The sequence below is a fragment of the Capricornis sumatraensis genome, chromosome 22 (assembly GCF_032405125.1).
Source record: "Capricornis sumatraensis isolate serow.1 chromosome 22, serow.2, whole genome shotgun sequence".
NCBI lineage: Eukaryota > Metazoa > Chordata > Mammalia > Artiodactyla > Bovidae > Capricornis > Capricornis sumatraensis.
This window is the reverse complement of record NC_091090.1, coordinates 30,967,897-30,990,044: the sequence shown is the minus strand read 5'-3', so window position 1 is coordinate 30,990,044 and position 22,148 is coordinate 30,967,897. Positions and strand designations below refer to the sequence as shown.

General features: G+C 52.8%; 3 protein-coding genes and 1 long non-coding RNA gene across 7 annotated transcripts in view; 1 reads left to right on the top strand and 3 right to left on the bottom strand.

Annotated features, from left to right (window-relative positions):
* TNXB (tenascin XB) overlaps nucleotides 1–1,063 on the bottom strand; it is a 55,988-nt gene extending 54,925 nt beyond the window's left edge. Inside the window, exon 1 of the mRNA XM_068961043.1 lies at nucleotides 909–1,063. The gene's annotated coding sequence lies outside the window, so the exon portion shown is untranslated. The remainder of the gene's footprint in view (nucleotides 1–908) is intronic.
* LOC138069707 (uncharacterized) lies at nucleotides 202–11,969 on the top strand. 2 transcript variants are annotated; one of them, XR_011144090.1, is made up of 4 exons: nucleotides 202–282; nucleotides 8,352–8,417; nucleotides 10,207–10,324; nucleotides 11,794–11,969. It is a non-coding gene; the product is annotated as an uncharacterized lncRNA (long non-coding RNA). The 2 variants fall into 2 exon arrangements; XR_011144089.1 differs by lacking the exon at nucleotides 10,207–10,324.
* ATF6B (activating transcription factor 6 beta) lies at nucleotides 6,873–16,653 on the bottom strand. 3 transcript variants are annotated; one of them, XM_068961044.1, is made up of 18 exons: nucleotides 16,567–16,653; nucleotides 16,112–16,191; nucleotides 15,891–15,969; nucleotides 15,545–15,636; nucleotides 14,876–15,011; nucleotides 11,920–12,041; nucleotides 11,679–11,814; nucleotides 11,461–11,592; nucleotides 11,206–11,339; nucleotides 10,383–10,568; nucleotides 10,200–10,291; nucleotides 9,565–9,744; nucleotides 9,121–9,228; nucleotides 8,858–8,939; nucleotides 8,613–8,683; nucleotides 8,298–8,409; nucleotides 8,074–8,158; nucleotides 6,873–7,550 (listed from the first exon to the last, which is right to left on the bottom strand). In XM_068961044.1, the coding sequence occupies exons 1-18, from the start codon at nucleotides 16,646–16,648 to the stop codon at nucleotides 7,300–7,302; spliced, it is 2,160 nt and encodes a 719-aa protein (XP_068817145.1). In that variant the 5' UTR covers nucleotides 16,649–16,653; the 3' UTR covers nucleotides 6,873–7,299. The 3 variants fall into 3 exon arrangements, with proteins under 3 accessions (XP_068817145.1, XP_068817146.1, XP_068817147.1); XM_068961045.1 differs by having other exon boundaries at nucleotides 11,956–12,041; XM_068961046.1 differs by having other exon boundaries at nucleotides 11,956–12,041; nucleotides 16,558–16,648.
* Nucleotides 16,654–17,207: 554 nt separating this feature from the next.
* Nucleotides 17,208–18,652, bottom strand: FKBPL (FKBP prolyl isomerase like). The gene is made up of 3 exons (XM_068994165.1): nucleotides 18,559–18,652; nucleotides 17,883–18,319; nucleotides 17,208–17,675 (listed from the first exon to the last, which is right to left on the bottom strand). Exons 1-3 carry the CDS (start codon nucleotides 18,602–18,604, stop codon nucleotides 17,208–17,210), a joined length of 951 nt encoding a protein of 316 aa, XP_068850266.1. The 5' UTR covers nucleotides 18,605–18,652.
* Between the last annotated feature and the right edge of the window lie 3,496 nt (nucleotides 18,653–22,148).

Here is a 22,148-nt window from a genome sequence, read left to right as displayed (position 1 = left end):
GGAAGTGGGCGGGGATTGGAAGCGGATCGACAGCAGCTGCGGTGTTTCCGTGTTTCCGAGTTGCTTCCCAGTAGTTCCTCTCAGTTCCATTTCCAGTTGTTTCCAAGCCATTAAATTCTTTCCAGGCGAGATAAGGGTCCCGCCCATCCCACCCAGGGTGTGTCACGTGTACGGGGGAGGTTCAGACGGACAGAGCAGGAGAGCCGGGGAGGGGGATGGAGCGAAGACGGAGCCCCTGTGCCCCCTTGGAGGCATCGCGAGTCATCCCAGCCCCGCTGAACTGTGAGTCATGGGTGCAAAGCTCTCTGCCAAGAATAAATTTTAGGATTCTCTCCACAGACTCCGTGCCCTTCCCAGACCTGGGAGTCCTAACGTTGCCCTATTGCTGCATTTCCTAAAGGCTTGAGACCCCCAGAACTCCCTTCCGGGGCCTTGCAATCCACCTGCTGCCACCCGGGGAGTCCCCATCTGGATGCTCAAAGAAGTTCCCTCGGGCACGTTCCTGGAGTTCTGGCTCAGCCGCTCCAGCCAGATCACCTGGGGTCCCACCAGCACTTCCCTCCTGAAGTTCAGCTGGCCACCAGCTCAGCCTGGCCTCTGGTTTCTCCCAGCCCCAGCACCACACCGATAACCGCCTCCACCTTGGTGCCGGCCCTGGTCCTATCCAAACCCCAGCATCCATCCTCCGTGCCCAACTCACACACACCTGCACTGACTCTTTCTCCCAGACACACCCTCCACGGGGAGTCCGGTCCCCGGTGCATGGTCTTATTTCCTCTGGCCCCGCAGAAAGTCCTTGCTCTCCTGGGAGGCTCTCCTGCCAACCTTCACCTGGGGTTTGGGGATAGAGGTCCCCACCTCTCCCGTCTCTTTCCTCTGTCTCCCAGAGACAGAGGTTACTTCCTTACCTGAGTAACCAGCAGTTTCAGTGTGTCTGCACCTGCTCTGTCCCGAACTTGACAAGGGGGTTCTCAGGGCAGGGTGGGTGGACGCCCCTTAGCAGCCCTGAGTTCCTGGGTATATCCCCTTGCTCGTTCCCTGCAGCAGGGACTCACTGAGCCGCGACCTGACTGTCGATCTGGGCAGCGACAGTGAGGAGGAGGGAGACTGCAGCCAGCCGGGGGAGGAGAAGGGGAGGACCAGCATGAGGTCAGGGAGGGGAGCGGAGATAGGGCAGGTCCTCCCACCCACCCGCCCCTGCCAGGCCCTCCCAGCGTCATCATATGTCACCCCTCCTCTCCTCCCCTCGTCATCCCACCCCCCTCCCTGTCTGGGATCACTGAGTCCCACAATACCCTCATCTCACCCTCGCCAGCCCTCATCCAACCTCCCCCATCCTTTCCTTATCCCATTTTTACTCTTCCTCACTCTAATTTGTGTCCAACTTGACACCCCCATCCCTCATGTCATTTCTCCTTTCCCCAATTTCTCCACCTGTTGCTGCTGCTCTCTGACCTGTTTCCCCCTCTTCCAGTACCCTTTCCCACGGCTAACCCCTCTCCCTCCTCGGAACCTCCCCCACCTCTTCCCAGCTGCCACAGCCCTCCAGCTGGGGTCTTGCCCAGCACCCGCTCCTTCATCCCCCTACCATTTATCTCCTGGCAGGGGCAGGCAGCAGAGAGGGTGGGTGGCGGGAGGAAGCCTCCCTCCCCAGTCTAGACTGCTCTCCACGAGGAGCCTCCTTGTCCCACCTGGGCCCCTGCCTGGCCCCACTGCTCCCACCCGCACTGTGTCCTCTTCTCACCCTGTCTCTGTGCTGCCTCTCCCCGTCTGTACTGTCCAGTCTCTGGTTCCCAGCTCGGGGATCAGTGCCCCGTTTTCATTCTCTCACCTCAGCAGCTTCCTAGAGAAATGGCAGATGAGGCTTGGGCACTGGCTGGACAAGGGCGTGGCCTGAACACTGAGACATAGATGACTTGGGAAAGAAGGTGGGGTTCACAGGAGACAGGGAAGGGAAGCCTGAAACTTAGGAGGAAGGTTTGGGGATGGAGAAAGAGCGGAGAGCCAGGGGCAGACATGAGGGTGGTGGGCACATGGCACGCTGATGTTCTGGAGAGGAAGGGGATTAATTCTGTGCTGCAGTGGAGAAGCAGGGGTAGGGAGGGAGTTGTGGGCTGGGTAGAGATAGGGAGACTGGCCAGAGGGCAGTGGCCGATGCCCACATCAGGCTGCCGGGCCGTCTCTCTGGTCTCATTTCCCCACGTGCTTTGCTCCCCTGATGAGGGGCTGCTGGATAAGAAATATCCAGGCTGAGGGAGGTTTCACGAGGATAAAGTTCTTTCCACCCAACTACAAAATGGCAGCCCACTCCAGTATTCTTGCCTGGAAAATCCCATGGATCTCGGAGCCTGGTAGGCTACCGTCCATGGGGTCGCAAAGAGTCAGACACGACTGAGACTTCACTTTTCACAGTCCTCACCATGGAGGAGAGGCTTGGCCAAGTGACCGCTCGTGGGTGACAGGGAGTGCGGGAGCCCATGTCTGACTCTGCGCGCAGTTGGGGCAGAGGTGTCCGCAGGTCCCCAGGGTCTTGGGTGTGCTGTTTCTGGGCAGGGTGCCCTGGCCCAGCATGTGGCTCTGCGGAATGCTGGTGGCCGAGGGCGAAGGCTCGTGTGGGTGCTCGCATGGGTGTCCCCGTGTGTGTCCGTGTGTCTGGGTGTGCGTATGTCTGTTTTTTTTTCTCCTGGCTTTGATAGGAAAGATGAAGTCAGCATCTTGGATAGAGCTGGGTTCAGCTTCCTTCCTCTGCCTTGGCCCAAAGCCCCCAGGGCCTGAAATAGGTAACAGTTTCCCTCAGCTCTCCATGCAGGGCTTGGGGGAAAGCACGTAAAAGGATGGAGAGTCTAAAATGGCATTACCTAGAGAGAGCAAACTTCAGAGAACAGATTTTCTCTGATACTGCCAGATTCTAGTTATTCTAACGGTCACATCCTGCCCCCCCCTCCCTTTTTTTTGGTCCTATACCCTATATGTTGGTTTTATTTTTACTTTATTCATTTATTTTCCTGCTGCATCACTAGGCATGTGCGATCCTAGTTACCCCACCAGGGAACAAACTTGCACCCCCTGTAGTGGCAGCGTGGAGCCTTAACCACTGGACCAAAGTATGGAGGTATAGTGGAAGTATGGTCACCATAGGTATACTTGGCCCAGAGAGTGGCCGGAAGAGCCTGGAGAGAAAGAAGGACTGAAATGATGGCCTTGGGGTGTTTTCGAAGTCCACTTCTCAGGGGAGACAGGATGCTGGAGTCAGAAAAGGGTGTGAGATTCCAGACATTCACAAGCTCACAAGGCATTCAAAGAAGCCGAAGCCACTGCAGCCCTGACAGATACAACTCCAGCTTCTGAGATAATCATTATCTAGAATGTGATCCACACCCTGGACTTCAGGCTCCTGGAGGAGCTTATGTCTTATATATGTATGTTTGCCTTTTATGAGAAAAGCACTGCGCCTTGCATAACGCAGGTGCTTCATAAATGCCTGTCAACACTGAGTTGCCAAAGGACTGTGAGAGAAGGAAGCGGCAAGAGTGTCTAGCAGGGAGTCCAGTGGTCAGAGTGGGGTCGCCTTCAGCGAGGTGTCGCAGGCGGTGGACAGAAAGGCTGGGGTCTTACTGAGAACCGTTTGTGCTCTGGCTGTTCTCCAAATCCTCAGCCTAGGTGTCTTCAGCTCTGGGCCTCCATCCTTGAATGAACCTCCAAGTTCCAGTCCTACCCTCAGGAGGATTAGAGATAAAAGGTATATAGCAAGAAGGAAAGGAGAAGCCGAGGAAGACAAGAGTAAGGGCAATTGAGGGCAAGGGCCTGAAGGATAGAGAGGGAGTGAAGAGGCCAGGGGCTGTGATCCAAAGAAGCAGTCCCAGAGAGGGGAAGATAGAAAACAGTTGTGCCGGGCTTCCGTTTACAAAGCCCTTTCCTACACCGCAGCACTTCATTAATCCCACTTTATGCTGAGGAAAACGGGGGCTTCTAGACATTAACGGACTTGGCCGGGTGATTTTGCTAGTGGTGGTGAAGGTGGGCCTCAGGCCAGGTTTTCAGATTCCAAAGCCTGTATGCCTCCTCCTCCCCCAAGAAGAGCCCTAGAAAGATCCAAGACTTAGGGCAGAAACAAATGAAGGGCTTCAGGCAGGACTTGTTGGGGAAGGGTGGGTGCTCTCGATTTCTGAAACTTCTTTCTGCATCCAGTTATGATGCAGACTCAGTGGGAAGAAACTGCCAAGTGTAAGTCAGGGGGTCAACACTTCATTATTGAGACTGGGGGTTGGGGCGAGGTGGGAGGTGATGAGGGACGTGGAGAGAAAAAACTGATCATGAGATGAAAGAGGGGAGAGAATTAAGAGGCTGGGCTGAAAAACAGGGCGAGAGAGCCACAGGAGGAAGAGTTTGGACCCTTAAAACTTCCTTTGCCTGGAGACATGGGTGTGGGGAAAAGGGAGGAGGGAGGACATTTCTATCTCGTGACAAAAGAAAGTCACACAATTATTTTGTTCTCTGCTCTGGGGCGGGTGGGCGCCCGTATTTACCAGAGGGACCGGGGTCGCTGTAGCAACCACACATCTGGGCCCCGGAATCCAGATGTGCTGTATCCAGAAGCCATAGCAGAACGATGAGGCAACGGTGTGAGGCTCTCCAGTCCTGGCCCCACAGCTGGGAGAGGACCAAGCGCTGGAGCGGGGAGGTGAAGGGCGAGGGGGCAGGGGGGCGGAAGGAGGAGAGGGCTGGAGCGGGGGAGGAGAGAGGAAGTTATGGAAGGGGGCAAGGAATGTGGACGAAAGAGTGGAAGCAGCCGGGGGAGAGAAGACCCAGAAGACAGGGAGCAGACTGTGAAGTGGAGGGGAAGGAAGGGAAAAACACAAAAACCTCGAGAAACCAGATGAACAAAGGATAAAGGGTGTGAATGAGAAGGTGATAACTCAGGGCTGGGTAGAGGGCAGAGAAAGGCAAGAAACCAGTCTAGAGAAAAGAGAAGAGGGAGAGACAGTGGATGAAAGGCGATTCTGAGGAAGGAAAGTAACAGAACAGAAAGATACAGAGGGTCTGAGCCAGGAAGGGGTCAACAGGACGTGCAGGAGTGACAGCATGTGGAGGTGGCCTTCGATGGGGCCACAGCTAGAGATCAGCATGGGCCTGCAGGGAGGCAGCCAGACTGACCTGCTTTCACCCCCCATGGCACACCCACTCTCCACACCTCTCCTGAGCCTTCCTTCCCACCACCCAGGCCCTTGCCAAGACAGTGAGTCCTGGCTTACACCACAGTGTCAGCTGTCCCCTGCCAACCAGCCAGAGGAGCTGCATGCCGCACCCCAGAGCCCCCTTCTGAGAAACCAGTACTTTAAGCACTCTCCTGAGCTGGCGTCAGGAAAGAGAGAAAGCGACAGGACAATGAAATAGTGACGGACCCAGATGGGATAAAAGTGGAATTGAGGAGAAAAGGACCAGGTGAATGGAGAAAGGAGCAGGTGAGGAGAGAAAGCTGTGTTCACTGTAGACCAGGCATCCTGCACGTCATTTTTCCTCCCCACATCAACCCAAGGAGTAGGCAGGAACACCCCGTTTTGCAGGTAGGCAACTAAGGCTCAGTGTGTTCAAGCAACCTACCAGAGTTGGTCACTTCGTCGCATCTGACTCTGCGACCACATGGACTGTAGCCCACCAGGTTCCTCTGTCCATGGGATTTACCCAGCAAGAATACTGGAGTGGGTTGCCATCCCTTCTCCAGAGCTTTCAGACCCAGGGATTGAACCCAGGTCTCCTGCACTGCAGGTGTATTCTTTACTGTACGAGCCACCAGGGAAGCCCAAGATACCTAATAAAAGGCAAAACAGGAACTCCATCTCAGGTGCTCTGCCCGCAGAATCCTTGTTCTCCTTGCACGCACTGTCTGAATCAGGCTGGGAAGGGCTCTGGGGACCTTGGGACAGGAAGTGATGGTAGAAGAGCCAGGGCTGCCCTCTGGAGGGAGGAAAGGCCTAGTTCCTGGGGGCCCTAGATTCCAGGTTGCCATAGTTACTTGGTCTGTTTTCACCCCAAACACAGTAATGGGAAGCAGGGGAGCCTGGCTGAACACGTGAGGTTCTTCCTTCGCTTTCAGGCCTGGGCTTGTGGCCCGGGTGGCCCCTGTCCAGTCATCTGGGCGTGGAGCCCAGGCCCAGCCCACGCCCTCCCGCTGACCCAGGACACTCCCGCAGGGCCGGGTCCGAGGTGCTGCTGGACAGGAGCCCCTGATGGGGAACCCCCCAGGTTGAGGGAGTCTTGTCGTATTCTCCTTCCTCCTAATTAGAAAGCACAGCCTTTCCTGCTGGCCCCCCAACTGTCCTTTTCTTTCAACTGGACTCTCCAGTCTCGATTTCCTCGTTTGGGGCTAAGGAGATGCTTCTCAGCGTCCCTCTTCCCTCCAAACACTGCCTCCTTCTCCACCGTGGCTCCTCCTTTCTGGGCTCACAGCCCCTGGCCCCCAGCTCCATTGTTTGTTCAAGCTGCTCCTCCTGGAAAGCTAAGGGGAAGAACCTGCTAGAATGCAGGGGACCCAGGGAGGCAGCCCATTCACCCTGAAGGGCGTGGAGCCCCCTGTCCTTCCTGTTTACTCAGACACATTTCCAGAATCTGCACTCTCTAGCCTGTCACACCATGGGACATCCCTCCCCCACTCCCCTCCAGACACCAGACATAACCCTCACGCGTTACAGGGCTGGGGAGAAGGGGATGACGTGAGGTCTGTGATCGCACACCCACTCCACCCCAGGGCTAGCCGTGTCCTCAGTGCTCGGCTTTCTGACACACCGGCCCTACAGCAGCCATGTTCCCCCAAATGACCCATCAAAAGCCAGAAAGGCAGGCACCATACCTTCAACTCCCTCCAAGTTGTTTATTTAATAATAAAAAAGAAGATATGCCCATACATCCACCTGAACTCCCTCCGCCATGCCTCGTCGACTCCCAGGAACTAGCTCCAAAATGTAAAAACTTCCCTTGTCCCGCCTGGGGACTAAATTCCCACCTCCACCCCCCAAAACAGAAACACAAGAATAAAGAGTGTACTGGGGCCCACTCACCCCAAAACTTAACTTCACTCAGCACCCTCAAGGAAAGAAGCAGGGGTTGGAGGTTCATAGAAATGAGAGGAGCTCTATATTCCAAAAAAGGGGTGAGAAGAGAGGAAAACTTCCACCCACCTCCAAATAAGTGCTTAACCCCCAACACCCTGTCTTCCCTTTACAAATTGCCGCAAGCCCAGGGACCAGGAAAATTCAAAACAGTCCCGCTTGGTTGCTCCCACCCCTACCCCCCAGTTCCAAGTCAGTGTGAGTCATAGAGGTCAGAGATTATTGAGGTAGAGGGCTGATGGGCGGCCTGGTGGGCCTGGCTGGCTGCTGCAGAAGCTGGCAAGGGGCCACCTGTGGCATTGCCCGGGGTTGAGGACGGCTGTTTTCGTAGCGAGGGGGGCACTGTGGAGGTCTTGATGTGAATCACTCTGGTATCCATGACCTCACACTCGATCTGCATCATCTCCTCATAGTCCCCAGGGGGCCCCCGGCCTGACAGGGTCTCTGTGAGAAGGGCAGAGTTAAGGGAGAGGAGAAGGGGAAGGCAGAGAGGTCAGAAAAGCAGAGGTGTGCAGGAGGAACGGGCAGTGATGGGGAGGCAGATCCAGGGGGTGTTCGGTGAGAAGGCAGGGATGGAGTTGGTGCAGGGAGAAGTGGCAGGGGCCGGGGCGGGGCGGTGGGTGGCGGATGACAGTGATGAATGTAAGGTCGTAGAGGAGAGGACATCAAGAGAAAAAAAAGAAGTAAGACTCCAGCAGGTTCCCAGCCCACCCCGCCCACCCTGGCCCACAGCCCTAAGCACCTTCACCTAGGGAGGACCCACGTCTCATCTTCCTCCCATCAGTCTCCTGCATTTTGTTTTTCTCCAACCATTTCTGGCTTGCTCTCACCCATGTATCTAGCATCACTCTGGAATCCCCGCTCCTGTCATTTCCCCCCTCAACGCTTCATGCTGGATCTCCCCATTGGAACTTCCTTATTTCTCAATTTCAGGACCCGTCCCCACACTGGGCAGGGAAAGAATTACCATTGGGGGCCATGGCAGGCATCACCAGGGACATCTTGGGCCGGGAGGTCTTGTTGTGGCTGATGGCTGGGAGCAGCAAGTGATCCTGGGGACAGAGGGGCCAGGCCGGGAGGGTGGAGGAAAAGGTGCTGACAGGCTCCCTGGCCCTGCTCTCCAGCCTCGACCTGCAGAGAGACTGCTGGGGAACCCAGGGTGAGGGGATGGGGCCCGCAGGAGAAACTCACCCTTCGGAAGGAGACAACATAAAATGTGTCTTCCCGTCGGTCAATTGCATCCAGGAACTCGGGCTGCGAACGGTCTGGTTGGCGGTACAGCTGCAGCTGGCCCATGGAATCCCTGGACAGGTAGGAAAATGGCATTGGTGAGGAAGCAAGCCCAGGGACCAGTTCCCACTGGGGAAGAGGGGAGAGGGCGAGAGGGAGACAGGAGACCCCAGGGGATGAGGGAAGCATGAGGCCCTGGGGGCAGAGTGGACACGCACAGGACAGCTTCTTTAGAGGAGCCTCACTTAATAAACAAGTGCCCCCTTCAAGACTCACCCTTCTGGGGGCCCAGGGGGGCGGGTGGGGACTGCCTGAACTGGAGGTGACTTCTTCCACAGCTGAGACTTCTGGAAGGAGAAGTATCTAAGGATTTGAAGAGGATGAAGGGAAAAGGGAAAAGAGAGACAGCCCCTACAAACTGACGCCACCTCACCCCCACCACCCCAAACCACTTACAATCCCTAGGATGTTTAGCCCTCGTTTTCAAGTGGCCTTCCCTGAACTGGCCCACCCCCTCCTACCTGTTTCTCCTGGGCTCTCTGAGGTGTCTTCCGCCGGCCTCTCTGGTGGCGCTGGACCCAGCCACTCAGCTCGTCAGCAAGCCTGGGGAAGCAGAGGAGGGGGACACCTCCATGCTGGGCCAAGACGCCCACTCTTCTGCCCCGCACATCGGAGGGAAGGGGAAAGGGCACGGGGCGCTGGTGCTTCAGCACACAAGTCAGCCAGGCTGTCGGGGAGGGGCCTCGGGACACAGGGAGGACGCCCCAGTCATGAACCCCCCCACCTCAGGGACTCGGTTCGGTTGAAGTGCCGGCAATCCGAGGAGAGGAAGAGCTGGTCCAGGTCTCTCAGCAGCAGCTCCCTGGCGTCCCCAGAGAAGGCTGTCAGGTTCCTGGATTGAGGCAGAGAAGGGGTGTGACCCAGGGTGTCCAGCACTGCCCCGTCAACAGAAAGGGCCGTGCCGGCATGAGAGCTCTGCTGCTGTGTGCGCGCTTAGTCACGGCTGACCCTGTGTGAGCCCACGGGCCGTGGCCCTCCAGGCTCCTCTATCCATGGAGTTTTCCAGGCAAGAATACTGGAGTGGGTTGCCATTTCCTCCTCCAGGGGATCTTCCCCAACCCAGGGATCAAACGCATGTCTCTTGGGTCTCCTGCACTGGCAGGCGGATTCAACTGGGAAAGAGAAGACACACTCAGCACCCCTAAAACAGAGAGGGCCCTCTCCTCACCTGAAACTTGGGCGGCCTGTAGGGCTGGGCTGGGGCTCCTCAGGGTCCTGGAAGGGATGCTGGGGGGGCTCGGCTCCATGAACTGGCTCTTGTGCCGAGAACTCCAGCAAGTGTCTCCGGGGTCGAGACTCCCCTCTGCTCATCCGAGGAGAGATGGAAGCCGGAGGAGGCTCACTGATGCTGTGGATAGAAAAGGATGGGGCACGAGGAAGAATTCCAGCTTAACTGAGGGCCTGGGTAAGAGGGAGGGCTCTGCAGATAGCATGCCTGGTTCCAATTTGTGCTGCAAAACTGACTCTCTTCATCTGCAAGATGGATTGAGAACAGTCCCTACCCACAGAGCCAGAAAACACTAGAAAAGGAGAGTGCTTAACCGAGGGCCCAGAACTCAGTAAGCACTTAATATAGTCACTATGTTTATCAATGTTCTCATGACCATCTCCTCCAGACGTACCATTTATGACAGAGATGATGGATCATGAAGGGACTAGGGACTAGCTGGCTACACCATCAGTGCCAAGGACACCAGAGCTGTCTGTGTGCAAGTAATGAAAGGGATTGTGCCGAAGAGGCAATCAAGTGGCTGACAGGCAGGCTCCACCCAGAAGGTTCTGGGCAGACAAGGAAGGTCTTACCTCACAGGCCCAAAGTTGAAAGCGATGAAGAGAAGGAAGACCATGACGCAGACCACCTTCCTGTTTCCAGACCCTAACTTGAGCTCACTGTTCTAAGATGCAAAGAAAGAGAGAGGCCGGAGAGGGTGAGTCATCCCAGGGAGCCCGCGCTCCCACTGGTCTCTCCAGGCCTCCCGGTCTCACCTCAGTCAGCAGGGCCTCCAGCCGCCGGCGGAGGGCAGCATTCTCCCGCCGGAGCTGCTGGTTGTCAGCCAGGACGGCCTGCAGCCGAGCTTCCAGCCCCTGCAGGTACTCTTTCTTCTTCCTGCGGGACTGGCAGGCCGACTCCCGGTTCTTGATCATCCGCTGCTGCCGCTTCAGCAGCTTGGCCTGGGCACCGGAGGGTCAGAGGGAGAGTGAAAGCAGGGCGGGGAGAGGAAGTGCGCCCGCCACTCCAGGGACTGGCTATTGAAAATTCACGTGGGCCCCCTCCTGCCTTTTTAACCTCTACCTGCAAGAGCCACAGAGGGGTTCTTCCTCTCTGCTAAAACATTTCAGGGAAGGGGCCCTTCTCTCCACCACTTCCTACTCCTGTGCCTCAGAGCTGCAAGAAGTCGGACTGTAGGAGGAACTTCCCCACCCAGGTTCTTGGTAGAACCTCAGTTCTTTTCCTTGATGAGTGGTCTTCCTTCTTTGCAATTCTCCTTTTTTAGGACCCAAAGTTTAAGCTTGCTATAGTTAGAGAACAGTTTACCCGGCTTTCCCCAAGGAAGCAGCCTCCCTCTTCTATAACACAGGATGACTCCTCTGGCTTTGATTTACTAAGACCACTCCCACTTCTCCATCTGCAGGGACAGCAAAGCTGAGGATCCGAGAACTACATGGGGTGGATAAAAGGGGTCCACTCTGACCTTGACGATCATCTTATGGGCCTGCTTGCTCACTTTTTTGCTCCCTTCTCACTCCACAGTTCTCTCCCCTCCCTATTACTAAGCCTTCCTCCTCCTCTCCTCAGTAAATAACTTACATCCACCTCAGGCGGGCAGGAGTTCCCAGGCATAGGGGCTGGAACAATGCTCTTCCTCTCAGGCCGTGGAGTAGGAGGGGTTGGTCCCTCAGGCCGGACTCGAACAGCACCTTGGATGAGGACCACTGGGGACACTGGGGCAAGTGGGCAGGAGAGGGAGGTCTGAGAGCTGGGAGTCAGGTGGTGTCCTCGTGCCCACACCCAAGGGTCAGGGCGCCGGAAGGCTGTGACCTGCCTCCTTCTCTCCTTCGGTACCTGGGGGTGGCTGGACAAGGGGCTGCAAGAGGACGGTGGTGCTGGCGGGCACGGCTCTCAGTGGCATCGGGACAGTGGTTATCACCACAGGTTTGGGCTGCAGTGGTGGCTTCCGGGCGGGCAGGGGTTTGCCTGAAGAAAGGTGAAAGGAAAGAAGGAAGGGATGTCAGGACAACAGGCCTCTGGCCAGGGACCCGAGGGGTCAGGAGACGCATTACCTGAGGAGCCGTCAGAGGATAGGCCCACACTGATTTGGACAGCTCCAGGAAGGGGGCCGGGGACATCCTGCAGGAGACATCCCTGAGGGGACGGGGACTCTGTTTTTACTTCCAGGACCTCCTCTCCTATGAAAGCCTACATGGGGCATTCCAGAAGACATGCAAGTCAGGAAGAGTGCGGAGGAGGAGGAGTCGAAGAAGAGGAAAGACCTCACACCTCTGAGAGTCAGGAGGAACTCACTGGCGTGCTGGAGGGAGCAGCGGAGTGCATGCTCACCTGGCTGGGAGACTCCGCAGAGAGCAGGGGAGCCTCCGAGCTGATGGAGGAAGACGGAGAGGCAGGCTCTATCTTAATCTGAACATCTGCGGGATGGCATAATGAGACAAAGGGCTGGGTGTCAGATAAACACTGAAGGAGAAGAGGGCTAAGATGTGGAAACGGGAGACACAGTCACTTCCCCTTGTACCTGGAAATAAAACTATTTCTGGCTCAGGAGGGCAATCCAGAGGAGGGGGACTGGAGCTGCTAACCTGCTGCCTCTCCTCCGACCTCTTTTCTCGGAAAGGACTCCCTTCTCCTTCCTTGGCCCCTCTCAGCTGGTTCCACCACTGCCGAACCCTCAAGCCTGCCCTTGCACGTCAGCTGTCCCGTTCTTCCTCACACACCTTGTTCATTCATATGGTGGAGGCCCACATAGGGAGATTCAGCTGCATTCTCATGGGCCCAAATTCCTGTCTGGCTGGATTCCATCTCATCCTGGCCCAACGTGATCATGCATCACCATGCTGACAACCGCCCCGCCTGCATCTCTACCCTTGACTGCTCCCCTGCACCCGGATTCTGACTCCCAAGCTGCCTGCTGGTCACTACCATTCTCACGCCCCTCCATTCACCCAAATTCAACCGGGCTTAACACAGGGCTCACTGCTTGTCCCTTTATACAGATCGCCTTCCTACTGTCAGCCTTCAAAGCTCAGTCACCTCTGAGCCTTCACAGTCTCTGTTAAATCTATCTGTAAGACTTGTTAATTGCCCCATGGAGGTTAACCTAGCTGAAGGCCAAATTCAGCTCTACGATCAATGGTCCACTACTACCTCCGGTTCATAGCTTGGGTTTTGATACTTAATTATAAGATTACCCATACTGCTATTTTAAAATCTCAAGTCTATTTATGTATTTCAATAGGTAATACAGTCATATAATACAAGATCTCAAAGGAAGAAAGGGAAATTCAGTGAGAAGTGAATCTCCTTTCCTTCCTTGTCCACCAGCCATCCAGAACCTCTCCACAGAGGTGACCACTGTCTGAGCTATTTAACCATATGTTAACCTTCACGAGACTCTCCAAAAGCAAGGACTAGGTCTTGTGCTTCCTCTCTATCAAAGGGATGAGTAAAGTGCATGGGTGCCTCCATGATAAGTCATTTCAGTCATGTCAGACTCTTTGTGATCCTGTGGACTGTAGCCCGCCAGGCTCCTCTGTCCATGGGATTCTCCAGGCAAGAATACTGGAGTGGGTTGCTATGCCCTCCCCCAGGGGATCTTCCTGACCCAAGGATTGAACCCACATCTCTTATGTCTCCTGCCTTTGGCAGGCAGGTTCTTTACCACTAGCGCTACCTTGGGGAGCCCAGGTAAAGTACAGGCCCTCAAAAAAATACCTATATATGAGAAGAGAATCTGACTCCAAGAACACTATCCTTTGCAAAATCATCAACAATCTTTTCACTGGTATAGACTTTTCAATCCTTATTTTGTTTCTCCTCTTTGTAATACTTAATCATATGCTGGATATGAGCTGTTTGTCCCTCCAAATCCCTCCCCGCCCTCCCCTGCCCTGCTCTGAGGCTCAGGAGGAAAACATGTGTGGCTCTCTTGTCTTCAAGCTTCTGGCTGAACTTCAACCAAGGGGAGGCAGTGCTAAGAAACCCTGAAGTCACCCTGAAATCAACAAGTTCCACACTGAATTCATCATGCTCCCTGCCAGGAGACTCCTGCAGTCGCCATCCAGCGATTGGTACCTTCACCCACGGGGTGGCTACCCTCGTCAGAAACCCAGGCACGTTCTTTCACCCCTGGTCATCTTCAGTGCCCAGGAGGTCACTGCACTCATCCATTCTAATTCACTCTTTCTCAAATCTGCCTTCTTCTCAGCATCTGAGTGTCTTACCTGACTAAGCACATTGACCTCTTTCTTGGTCCTCCTTCTGCTTCTGGTCCTGAGTTTCTGCAATCCAGTGTCTACTTTGCCACCAGAGTCATCTTCCTAATCACACTGTTCTCCTGCCTGACTCTTCAAAGGCACAGAACTGCCCACAGGAAAAAAGCTAAGAGTCCCTAAGCAGGATTCCTACCTGGTCTTGAAGCCTCTGAATCTCCTGGCCCTTCCCTACTCCCTCTCCTTACATCCACTCTAAAGAGATGCAGGTTCCTTATAAACACACTAGTCCCTAGTCTTCTGGTTAATTCCAATCTATCTTTCAAAACTCAGCTCAGGAAACCCCTCCTGCATGAGTATATCCTTGATCTAGCCCCAGCTGGGTGAGATGTCCCCTCTAATGAGCTTTCATGGCACCCTGTGACAATCTCTACCCTAGAATTACCATACTTTAGTTGTCTTTCTCCCACAGCACAATATGGGATCCTTAAGTCAGTGAGGTGGTATGGTGTTCTTCATCTTTGCAACTCAGAACCCTGTCCCAGTATCTGGCATGGAGTAGATGCTCAATAAATGTAGGTGCTGAATAAACATGCAAGAGTAAACAGACTCAGCAACATTTCTAAAAACAGCACAAATAATGTTACTTGTAGAATGCAGGAGCAAGTATATGGTATTCCAACTTTTCTGTATGCTTGAAAATTTTTCTAAAACCTTTGGAGGGAAAGTCACATATATAAATATGCCCTAAACTGTCTGCAAGTTTTTAGAAATGAAAAGCAACAGAAGCAAGAAAAGAAAGAAAAATTATTCCTATCTCTTCAGTGCTGCCCTTACTGTGATTTCCTGAAATCCTCCCTCCTGCTCCTGGTCTCCCTCCTGGTTATCGGCCATCTCCCCTCCCCACCTCTCCTCCTTGTCCTGCTGACCGCACTCCCTCTTTACTCACTCACACACACACACACACACACACACACACACACACACACACACACTCTATCTTGGTAAAGCCTGGAGATGATGCAGGCTATTATTACCTGAAGGATCATCAGAGGTGGGGCTGACATTGATCTGGATGGTTTCAAATGGGGATGTTGGATCATCTCCCAGGAGGCAGAGTGGGGGTGCCAAGGACTCTGACTTCACAACCAGCATCTCCCCTACACCAGGGGCCTGGGTAACAGTGAGGGTGAAGCAGGGGGGACAGAACAAGAAAGAAAACAAAAAGGATGTGTTGAGAGTGAAAGCCAGGACAGAAGCCTTATAGCTTACAAACCACCAGTTACTTGACATTCTGGTTTGAATGGTAGTCAGCATCCGGCTAAGCTGCGTCTGGCCCCTTGTTCTCTTTCTATTTTATTCCTAGGAAAGTGGATAAAGTCTCATGATTTCAAATATTGCAGTGGACAACCTGGACAAGAACAGTTCCAGAATTCTCAGCAGTTAACAACTCTCTTCTTCCCTGTCCCCTCACCAAGCAATGGCTGCCACATTTCTCTCTGTATTAAAAAACTCCATCTTCAATTCTAGACAATCAAATGGAAATGTGAAAAATGAAGATATAAAAGAAATGGCAAAGGTAGAAAAGAACTTCCCCCCTCCACCCCATGAGCTGCAGCCCACAAACCATTCCCTTAGCATCAATAGGTGAAGGCAAAGGAACTGAGTCCCTGCCACAGAGAGTAGGAGGGAGAGGACTCTCTCACCTGGCTGAAGGGCTCTGTGGAAAGATGCGATGATTCAGAGCTGAAGGAGGAGGAAGAGCAGGGGGAGGATGGCTCAGACTTCACCTGGAGATCTGGAGGAAAACGGGCTAGAAAATAAGCACGAAGCGGAGCCTGACAAGAGCCCAAAAAGCGCCCAAGGACATGGGGTAAAAACCCCTCACTGGGCAAGGGAGAAGGAACACATATCAGGGGTCAAAGGGGGAGAGGAGTACACAGGCACTCAGGTGGAGGAGGCTTGAGGATAAGAGGAACTGCACAGCTTCTGGGAAACAATGGGAAGATGAGGGTTTCTGAAAGGATGAGGGAATCACAAAGGGTATCTTACCTGGGAAGATAGGCAGAGAGTCCCAGGGGGGTTCAGGAGGGCTGACGTCCATCCCCAGGTCCAGGGAGCTGCTGCCAAACTGAACAAGGGAGCCGGGTATTAGAAGGCAGAAGTGTGAGGATGAAGGGATGCTCCAGCTGAGCGCTGGCTTGGGGATGAGTCCCGGTTCTGCGACCACTCCCACCCACCAACGGTGAGAGACAAGGCTTGGAGAGCGATACCGGGACATCCTGCTCCGGACAACGGAAGAGCTGCGTCTGCTCGTCGGCCACTTCATCCAAGCCGGCGTACAAAGTGCTGTCTGCAAGAGGTGCGGAGGATAGGGAGTCGGCCAGTAGCGCAACCTGCAGATCCTCACAGAGCCCTCGCCCCATCCCTTATTGGCTCGGCTCGGCCAGACCCACCGCCCGCCCACTTGAAAAGTGATAATAGCCAAAGAACTTCAGTCCCTCCTTCCCCAATCCCGGAACAATTCCACATTTCCGCGGGAGCGGAGGTCTTCCCCTACTCCCGCATCCCCCAAAGCACAACTAGCCTCCTTGTTCCACCCTTCTTCAGACGATCGATTTCGTATTTGCCCAGCCTTCCTCTTTGAGCCTCCGCTTCTTCCTACGTGCCTCAGGGGCACAGCAGGCCACAGCCCTATCCCTTCCCCGAGGCGCCTCACTCCGCGCACCCCAGTCCTCCGGGCTCAGCAAGTTGTCGGTGAAAAAGCGTGTCGGGTCCTCAATCTCACTGAGGAGCATCAGCTCCGCCATCTTTCCCCCCGCCCCCCAACCATGAGAGGGTTCCCAAGGCCCGCCTCTTCCGCATTGTCAACGAATCAATCGACTCTTAAAAATGGAGGGGGCGTCCCGGAAGTCCTTCCGACCAGTGAGAGGCCTGGGTACTGAGCACATGCGTCAATAGAAGAGGCGGTCGTACAGGCTGGGCCAATGGGAGCGCGGCAGGACTCTAACGCTCCCACAGTACTGGACAGTGAGGTTTGCGCATGCGCCAAACAGAACTCCGCCTGAACGCGCCTAGGAAGTGTGGCTTTCAGGCATTGGATTTCCGCCCTCTGCCCCAGCATGTCCTAGATTTAGAAGTTTAGCTCATCGATTCATCTTCGGAGATGGACAAGCCCCCCCAAAACATAGCACACGTGACTGTATAGCTTTTTAATGGCAAAAAGGGACGCTGAGACCACAGCTACCTCCCTTAGGAAGGCAGAAGCTTGGAGTGGGATATGGTGCAACTCTCCCTTGGTCCCCACCAAATCTCACAGCATAGACCACACTTCACATGTTCCTGTCTCTTTTAAGGTTTAACTTTTAATCAGCCAAACATCTTGCGCAGTCCTTGAGCCAGCCCTGCATCCTGTTTCTTCCCCTGAATGATCACCTTTCCCAGCTCCTCCTGGGCTGCGCGGTTTTTGGGGTCTACGGCCAACACCTTCTTGAGGTCAGTCATTGCTTTTTCCAGGTTTCCAAGAGCAGCCTGGGCAACACCCCTTCGGTACAACGCCTTTATATGCCCAGGCTCCCGCTCCAGCACCCGGTCACAACTTTGGGCCGCCAAGTGAGGCTGCCCTAGCAGCAACTGACAAGCAGCCAGGTTGGCGTGAAGGACAGTTCGTTCCGGAGGGCCAGGTGGGGGTAAGGTCAGCAGCAGCCGAAGAGCCCGTGCATAGCATCGGGCAGCTCCTTCCGGATTCCCCGCTCGAAATAATTCTGTGCCCCTTGCACGTTCTTCTCTGGCCAAGGCCTCCTTCTCGGTGTCCTCCAGCTCCCAGGAGTCTCGACCCTGAGTGAAGGAGGCCAATGTGAGCCTGACAGGAAGTCCAGAGCGCCCAGGGAGCTGAAGCTCTGCCTCCTCGCCTTGACACATGGATTCCAAGCATTTCTCTATAAGCTCCCCCCAAGTTTCCTCCCTCCAAGGGCCTAACCCCACAGTTAGTTCTGTCCAGCCCTCTGGCAGCCCTGACCCCAAAGGAAATCCAGAAGCCTGTACCCTGCAAAGGGAGCCCAGCTTGGGTTTGTCTAAGCCGTGGCCACGGACTACGATCTTCTTGACAAAGGTGCCATCAGGACAGTACCAGAGATCAGAAGCTTGAAGGGGCTCTGACATCGCACTGGCTGATCCATGAGACTTAGCAGAGTCTTTTTCAAGTCCAGCGGCCAGTTTTTCAGTTTCCTGAGGATTCTCTAGAATTTGGCTAGCTGGATCTGGGCTCACTCTCAGCTCAAGGATTTCCGTAGGAGATTCTTGCGGATGCTGCCTAATCTGAGTAGGTAATTCAAAGTTCTTTTCCCCTTGTTGTTGCGGTTGACAGCTGTCCTTCTCTCCCATTGAATTGACTGGTGGTGTATCCATTTGGGTGCCTGGCCCCTTCCACCGTGGGTAAACAGTTTTGGATAGAAAGGGATGGACAGAGTCCAGGTCAGCACCTGATTTGAAAAACAAAAATCAAAGCAATGCTATTGGCAGAAATTTTATTTAAACTCCTTTTCCGTCCTTTTGGGACCCCGGACCACGGTCCTCAAAGTCCTCTTTTTTTTTTTTTTTTTCCTTTCGGAATCTCTGTCCGGTCCAGTCCCCCCTCCAACCCCGAACTACAAGTTCCACAATTCCCTGCGGCTTGGGTAGCCATTCCCAACTACGGACACCCGATCGAGTCAAAAAATACCTGGGGGGGGCCGAAGCGCCTCGCCTGATGGCAATAGCCAGACCATTCAAATCACCTCTTCTTCCGAAGCCAGGTGCTACTGAGTACTGTCCTTGGAGTCTTTCCCCAGGTGGAGAAGATGGAAAGGGGAGCCAGGGGACAGCTGGACAGAGATACTGACAGCTAACCCTGGAGCCCGAGAGACAAGAGAGTCTAGTCAAATTCCTGGCAGCCAATCGGGAGGAGGGAGAAGTCTGATTAAGCCCGCCTTTTGGACGTTACATCATTTCCCCCACTGACTCACCGCCACACCCCAGCAAACGAGAAGCTCCAGGCCTTTGCAACAGGACTAGGCCAAATCGTACCGAGCTAGGCGAGGTACAGCTGCGTCAAAGTCTGGAGAAGGTCTGGAATGGGAGATTGGGCCCAAAGAGGATATAATGGGGAATGCTGGAGCTGGGGTGACTGATCGCGGCTGTGACCAGTCCTTTTATCTGGCCACCTAAAACCCACTTGTGCTATTCTATTAATACTTACCCCTACATTTGGCTTAGACAGTAAAGAATCTGCCTGCAATGCAGGAGACCGGGGTTCAATCCCTGGGTCATGAAGATCCGCTAGAGAAGAGAATGGAAACCCACTCCAATATGCTTGCCTGGAAAATTCCATGGACAGAGGAGCCTGGCATGTTACAGTCCATGGGGTCACAAAGGGTCAGACAGGACTGAGTGACTTTCACTACATTTGGGACAGCCGGTCAGAGTGGCCAGTTCTGTTCAAGGTCCTTCAAAATAAACCGTGGAGGAATTCCCTAACAATCCAATGGTTAGGATGCTGAGCTTCCTCTGCAGGGGGCTGGGATTCCATCCAGATGAGGCTTGCCTTACCTTTGCCTCATGTTCATCAATGCCTTTTGAGCTCTACTTCCTCAAAGAATCTTATAGACAGTGCAAAATTTTCAAACTTTGATGACCCTACACATTATTTGGGGAACTTGTTAAAATGCATGTTCTGACTTAGGAAGTCTAAGGTGGGACATGCTACTCTGCATTTCTAACAAGCTCTTGGATGCTGCTGCTGGTGGTCCATGGACCACACACATTGAATAGTGTGACCCTAGAATAATCTCATCTTGTCCTTTTGACCTTTTAGTCTGTGTCCTTTTAGTTTGTCAAGTATTTTGCATATGCATACGTCCTCAGTTGTGTCCCACTCTTTTGTGACCCCATGGACTGCAGCCAGCCAGGCTCCTCTGTCCATGGAAATTTACAGCCAAGAATACTAGAGTGGGTTGCCATTTCCTACTCCAATGTTTTACATGTATAACTGGTATAACCTGATCCACTGGACGAATCAGTGGAAAAGCCGGTCCTCCTCTTCCTAATAAAACGTGTAGGTCCCTATTGTGATTCAGGCTTGCTCCTCCAGCTCCCTGCACAGGTGGGCTATGACAGCTCTTCAGGGAAGGAGAATTCCATTCTTAGTCCTCACTTTGGCTCCCTCTTCAGTTTGCAATTGTTCAGTTCACAATTGTGTCCCAGACTAAAGGACCATGCCAGGAGGGGAGGTAATGTCATCATTAGCCACAGACTTGTGTCAAAAGAGCCTTCTCCATTTTGTGTTGCATCTCAGATCACTAAATTAGACCTTTTTTCCCTTCAAGCTTTATTTCTAGGTTCTGTGCTTAGTGTAACCTTAGTCCACTTCAACTAAGGCTAAATACTCTGATTCTTGGAATCCTTGTGTTCCTACTGAAAACGGATCTACCTTTTCTCCCTCCCTGCTCCATTTCAGGGATTTCTAGGAAAGACAGAAAGTCTAGAATGAGTCACAGATTTGATTACATCCTGATCCCTGGACAAAGATTGCTAATTTGTAGTACGTGTACCTTAACTGAGAGGTCCACTCCAATGACACTTCAGAGATTAGCTTCTCTCAATTAAAAAACAACAACAACAAACTACTCTGCTACAAATGTATTGCTTTGTAATGGTTTCTTACTGTTTTGTGTGTATATGTTTCAGTTCCAACAGATTCCACAAGGCATGGGCCTTGCCTCTATTTCTTTTTTCTTTTTTTTTTTTGAAGCAAGGAAAGCAACCTTAGTTGGAAAGCAGCAGACCAAGAAGATGGCAGACTAATGTCTCAAAATAACCATCTTGTCAGGGTCTAGATGCCAGTTTGTTTTATAGAACAGAGAGGGAGAGGAGATGAAGTAAAGTAAAAAGGCCATTTTTCTTTAAAATAGGAGGAAATGTGTTAATTTCTTCTTTTCTGCAGCCATTGACAGGTGGACTGGGTCAGACTGTCTCTCTGTGAGCTTAATAAAGTGCCTCTATTTCTTTTGTGTTTCGTCTCCTCCATTCATTCATTCAACAAATATTTATTGAGCACCTCCTATGTTCTAGACAGGATGCTAGGAACTGGGGATACATAAATGAATGAGACAGAGACAGTCCTTATTCTCATGGAGCTTATAGTTGGGGCATGGAGAATAAGTTGTATGAAGTGAGAGATGCTATGAGAGTGGATGAGGGGTGAGGGAATATCCCTTGAGGATGAGACTTGTTTTACTTTTGGTTGAGCCTCGGAGTATTTTGGGATCCTAGTTCCCCAACCAGGAACTGAATTCATAACCTCTGCATTGGAAGTGCAGAGTCTTTAGCTACTACCGCACTGCTAGGAAGTCCCAGGGATGAGACATTTTTGTTACCATCTAAAGAATGAATTAGAACTAAACCTCTGAGAACACAATAGACCACATACTGAGAAACACTGAATTAAATGTTTGTTTCTTTGGGTGATCCCTTGTCATCATTGTGACTATATGTGAAAAACATAAGGGACTTCCCTAGTGTTTCAGTGGTTAAGACTCCAAGCTCCCAGTGCAGGGGTCATGGGCTCGTTTCCTGGTGAGGGAACTAAGAGCTGTGCGACTTCACCAAAAAGAAAAAAAAATGTTGGAAACAAGCAAATACATTAACAAAAGTCCCAGACTGCTAAAGATAGTAATCAAAATCACCCAGGAAGAAAATATTTTTATTTTTAAAAAGATGACCCATTAAAACTAAAATGCAAAATTTCAGTCTTATAAGAGGACTGAAAAGTCCCCAGAAAAGACATTCATGGGTCTGTAAACCCTCTCTGTTCTCAGCTTGAGAAGCACAGGCCTAGGAAGGGGTCAAGATGTGAAGACTCAGAAATGGGAAATAGTATCTGCTGTCCCCCTAAAGCGTTACAACATGAATGCTGATGGAGACACTGCTTGCTCTCTCAGTTTTCCTACCCTTGCATCCTATATTCTAGGGCTCAGTTCTCTGGAGATAGTCACTAAGGAATGAAAAAAGAGAAGAGAAACAAGCCTGGAGGATTATATCCCCAGGCCTGTCTGGAGATCATTGAATCTCAGAAGATCTGGCCTTATTCTACTGCTATCCTTGCCTGACCCCATAAAGGCATTGTTTTGCCTTCATTAGAGACTAATCCTGGGAATTCACTGGTGGTCCAGTGGTTAAGACTCTCACTGCAGGGGGCACAGTTTCAATCCCTGGGAAAATAAGAGATTCCACATGCTGCTCTGGTGCAGTCAATAAATAAATAAAGACTTGATC

Coding starts and splice junctions, on each gene's coding strand:
- ATF6B (XM_068961044.1), bottom strand. CDS start 16,648: ATGGCGGAGCTGATGCTCCTCAGTGAGATTGAGGACCCGACACGCTTT. Junction 8,684..8,857: donor AGAGAGCCCAGGAGAAACAG/GTAGGAGGGGGT, acceptor TTCTCCTTCCAG/AAGTCTCAGCTGTGGAAGAA. Junction 7,551..8,073: donor GCCTGCCATGGCCCCCAATG/GTAATTCTTTCC, acceptor CCCTTCTCACAG/AGACCCTGTCAGGCCGGGGG.
- FKBPL (XM_068994165.1), bottom strand. CDS start 18,604: ATGGTCTGGCTATTGCCATCAGGCGAGGCGCTTCGGCCCCCCCCAG. Junction 18,320..18,558: donor GGCGCTTCGGCCCCCCCCAG/GTATTTTTTGAC, acceptor TTTTCAAATCAG/GTGCTGACCTGGACTCTGTC. Junction 17,676..17,882: donor AGCTGGGCTCCCTTTGCAGG/GTACAGGCTTCT, acceptor TCCTTCACTCAG/GGTCGAGACTCCTGGGAGCT.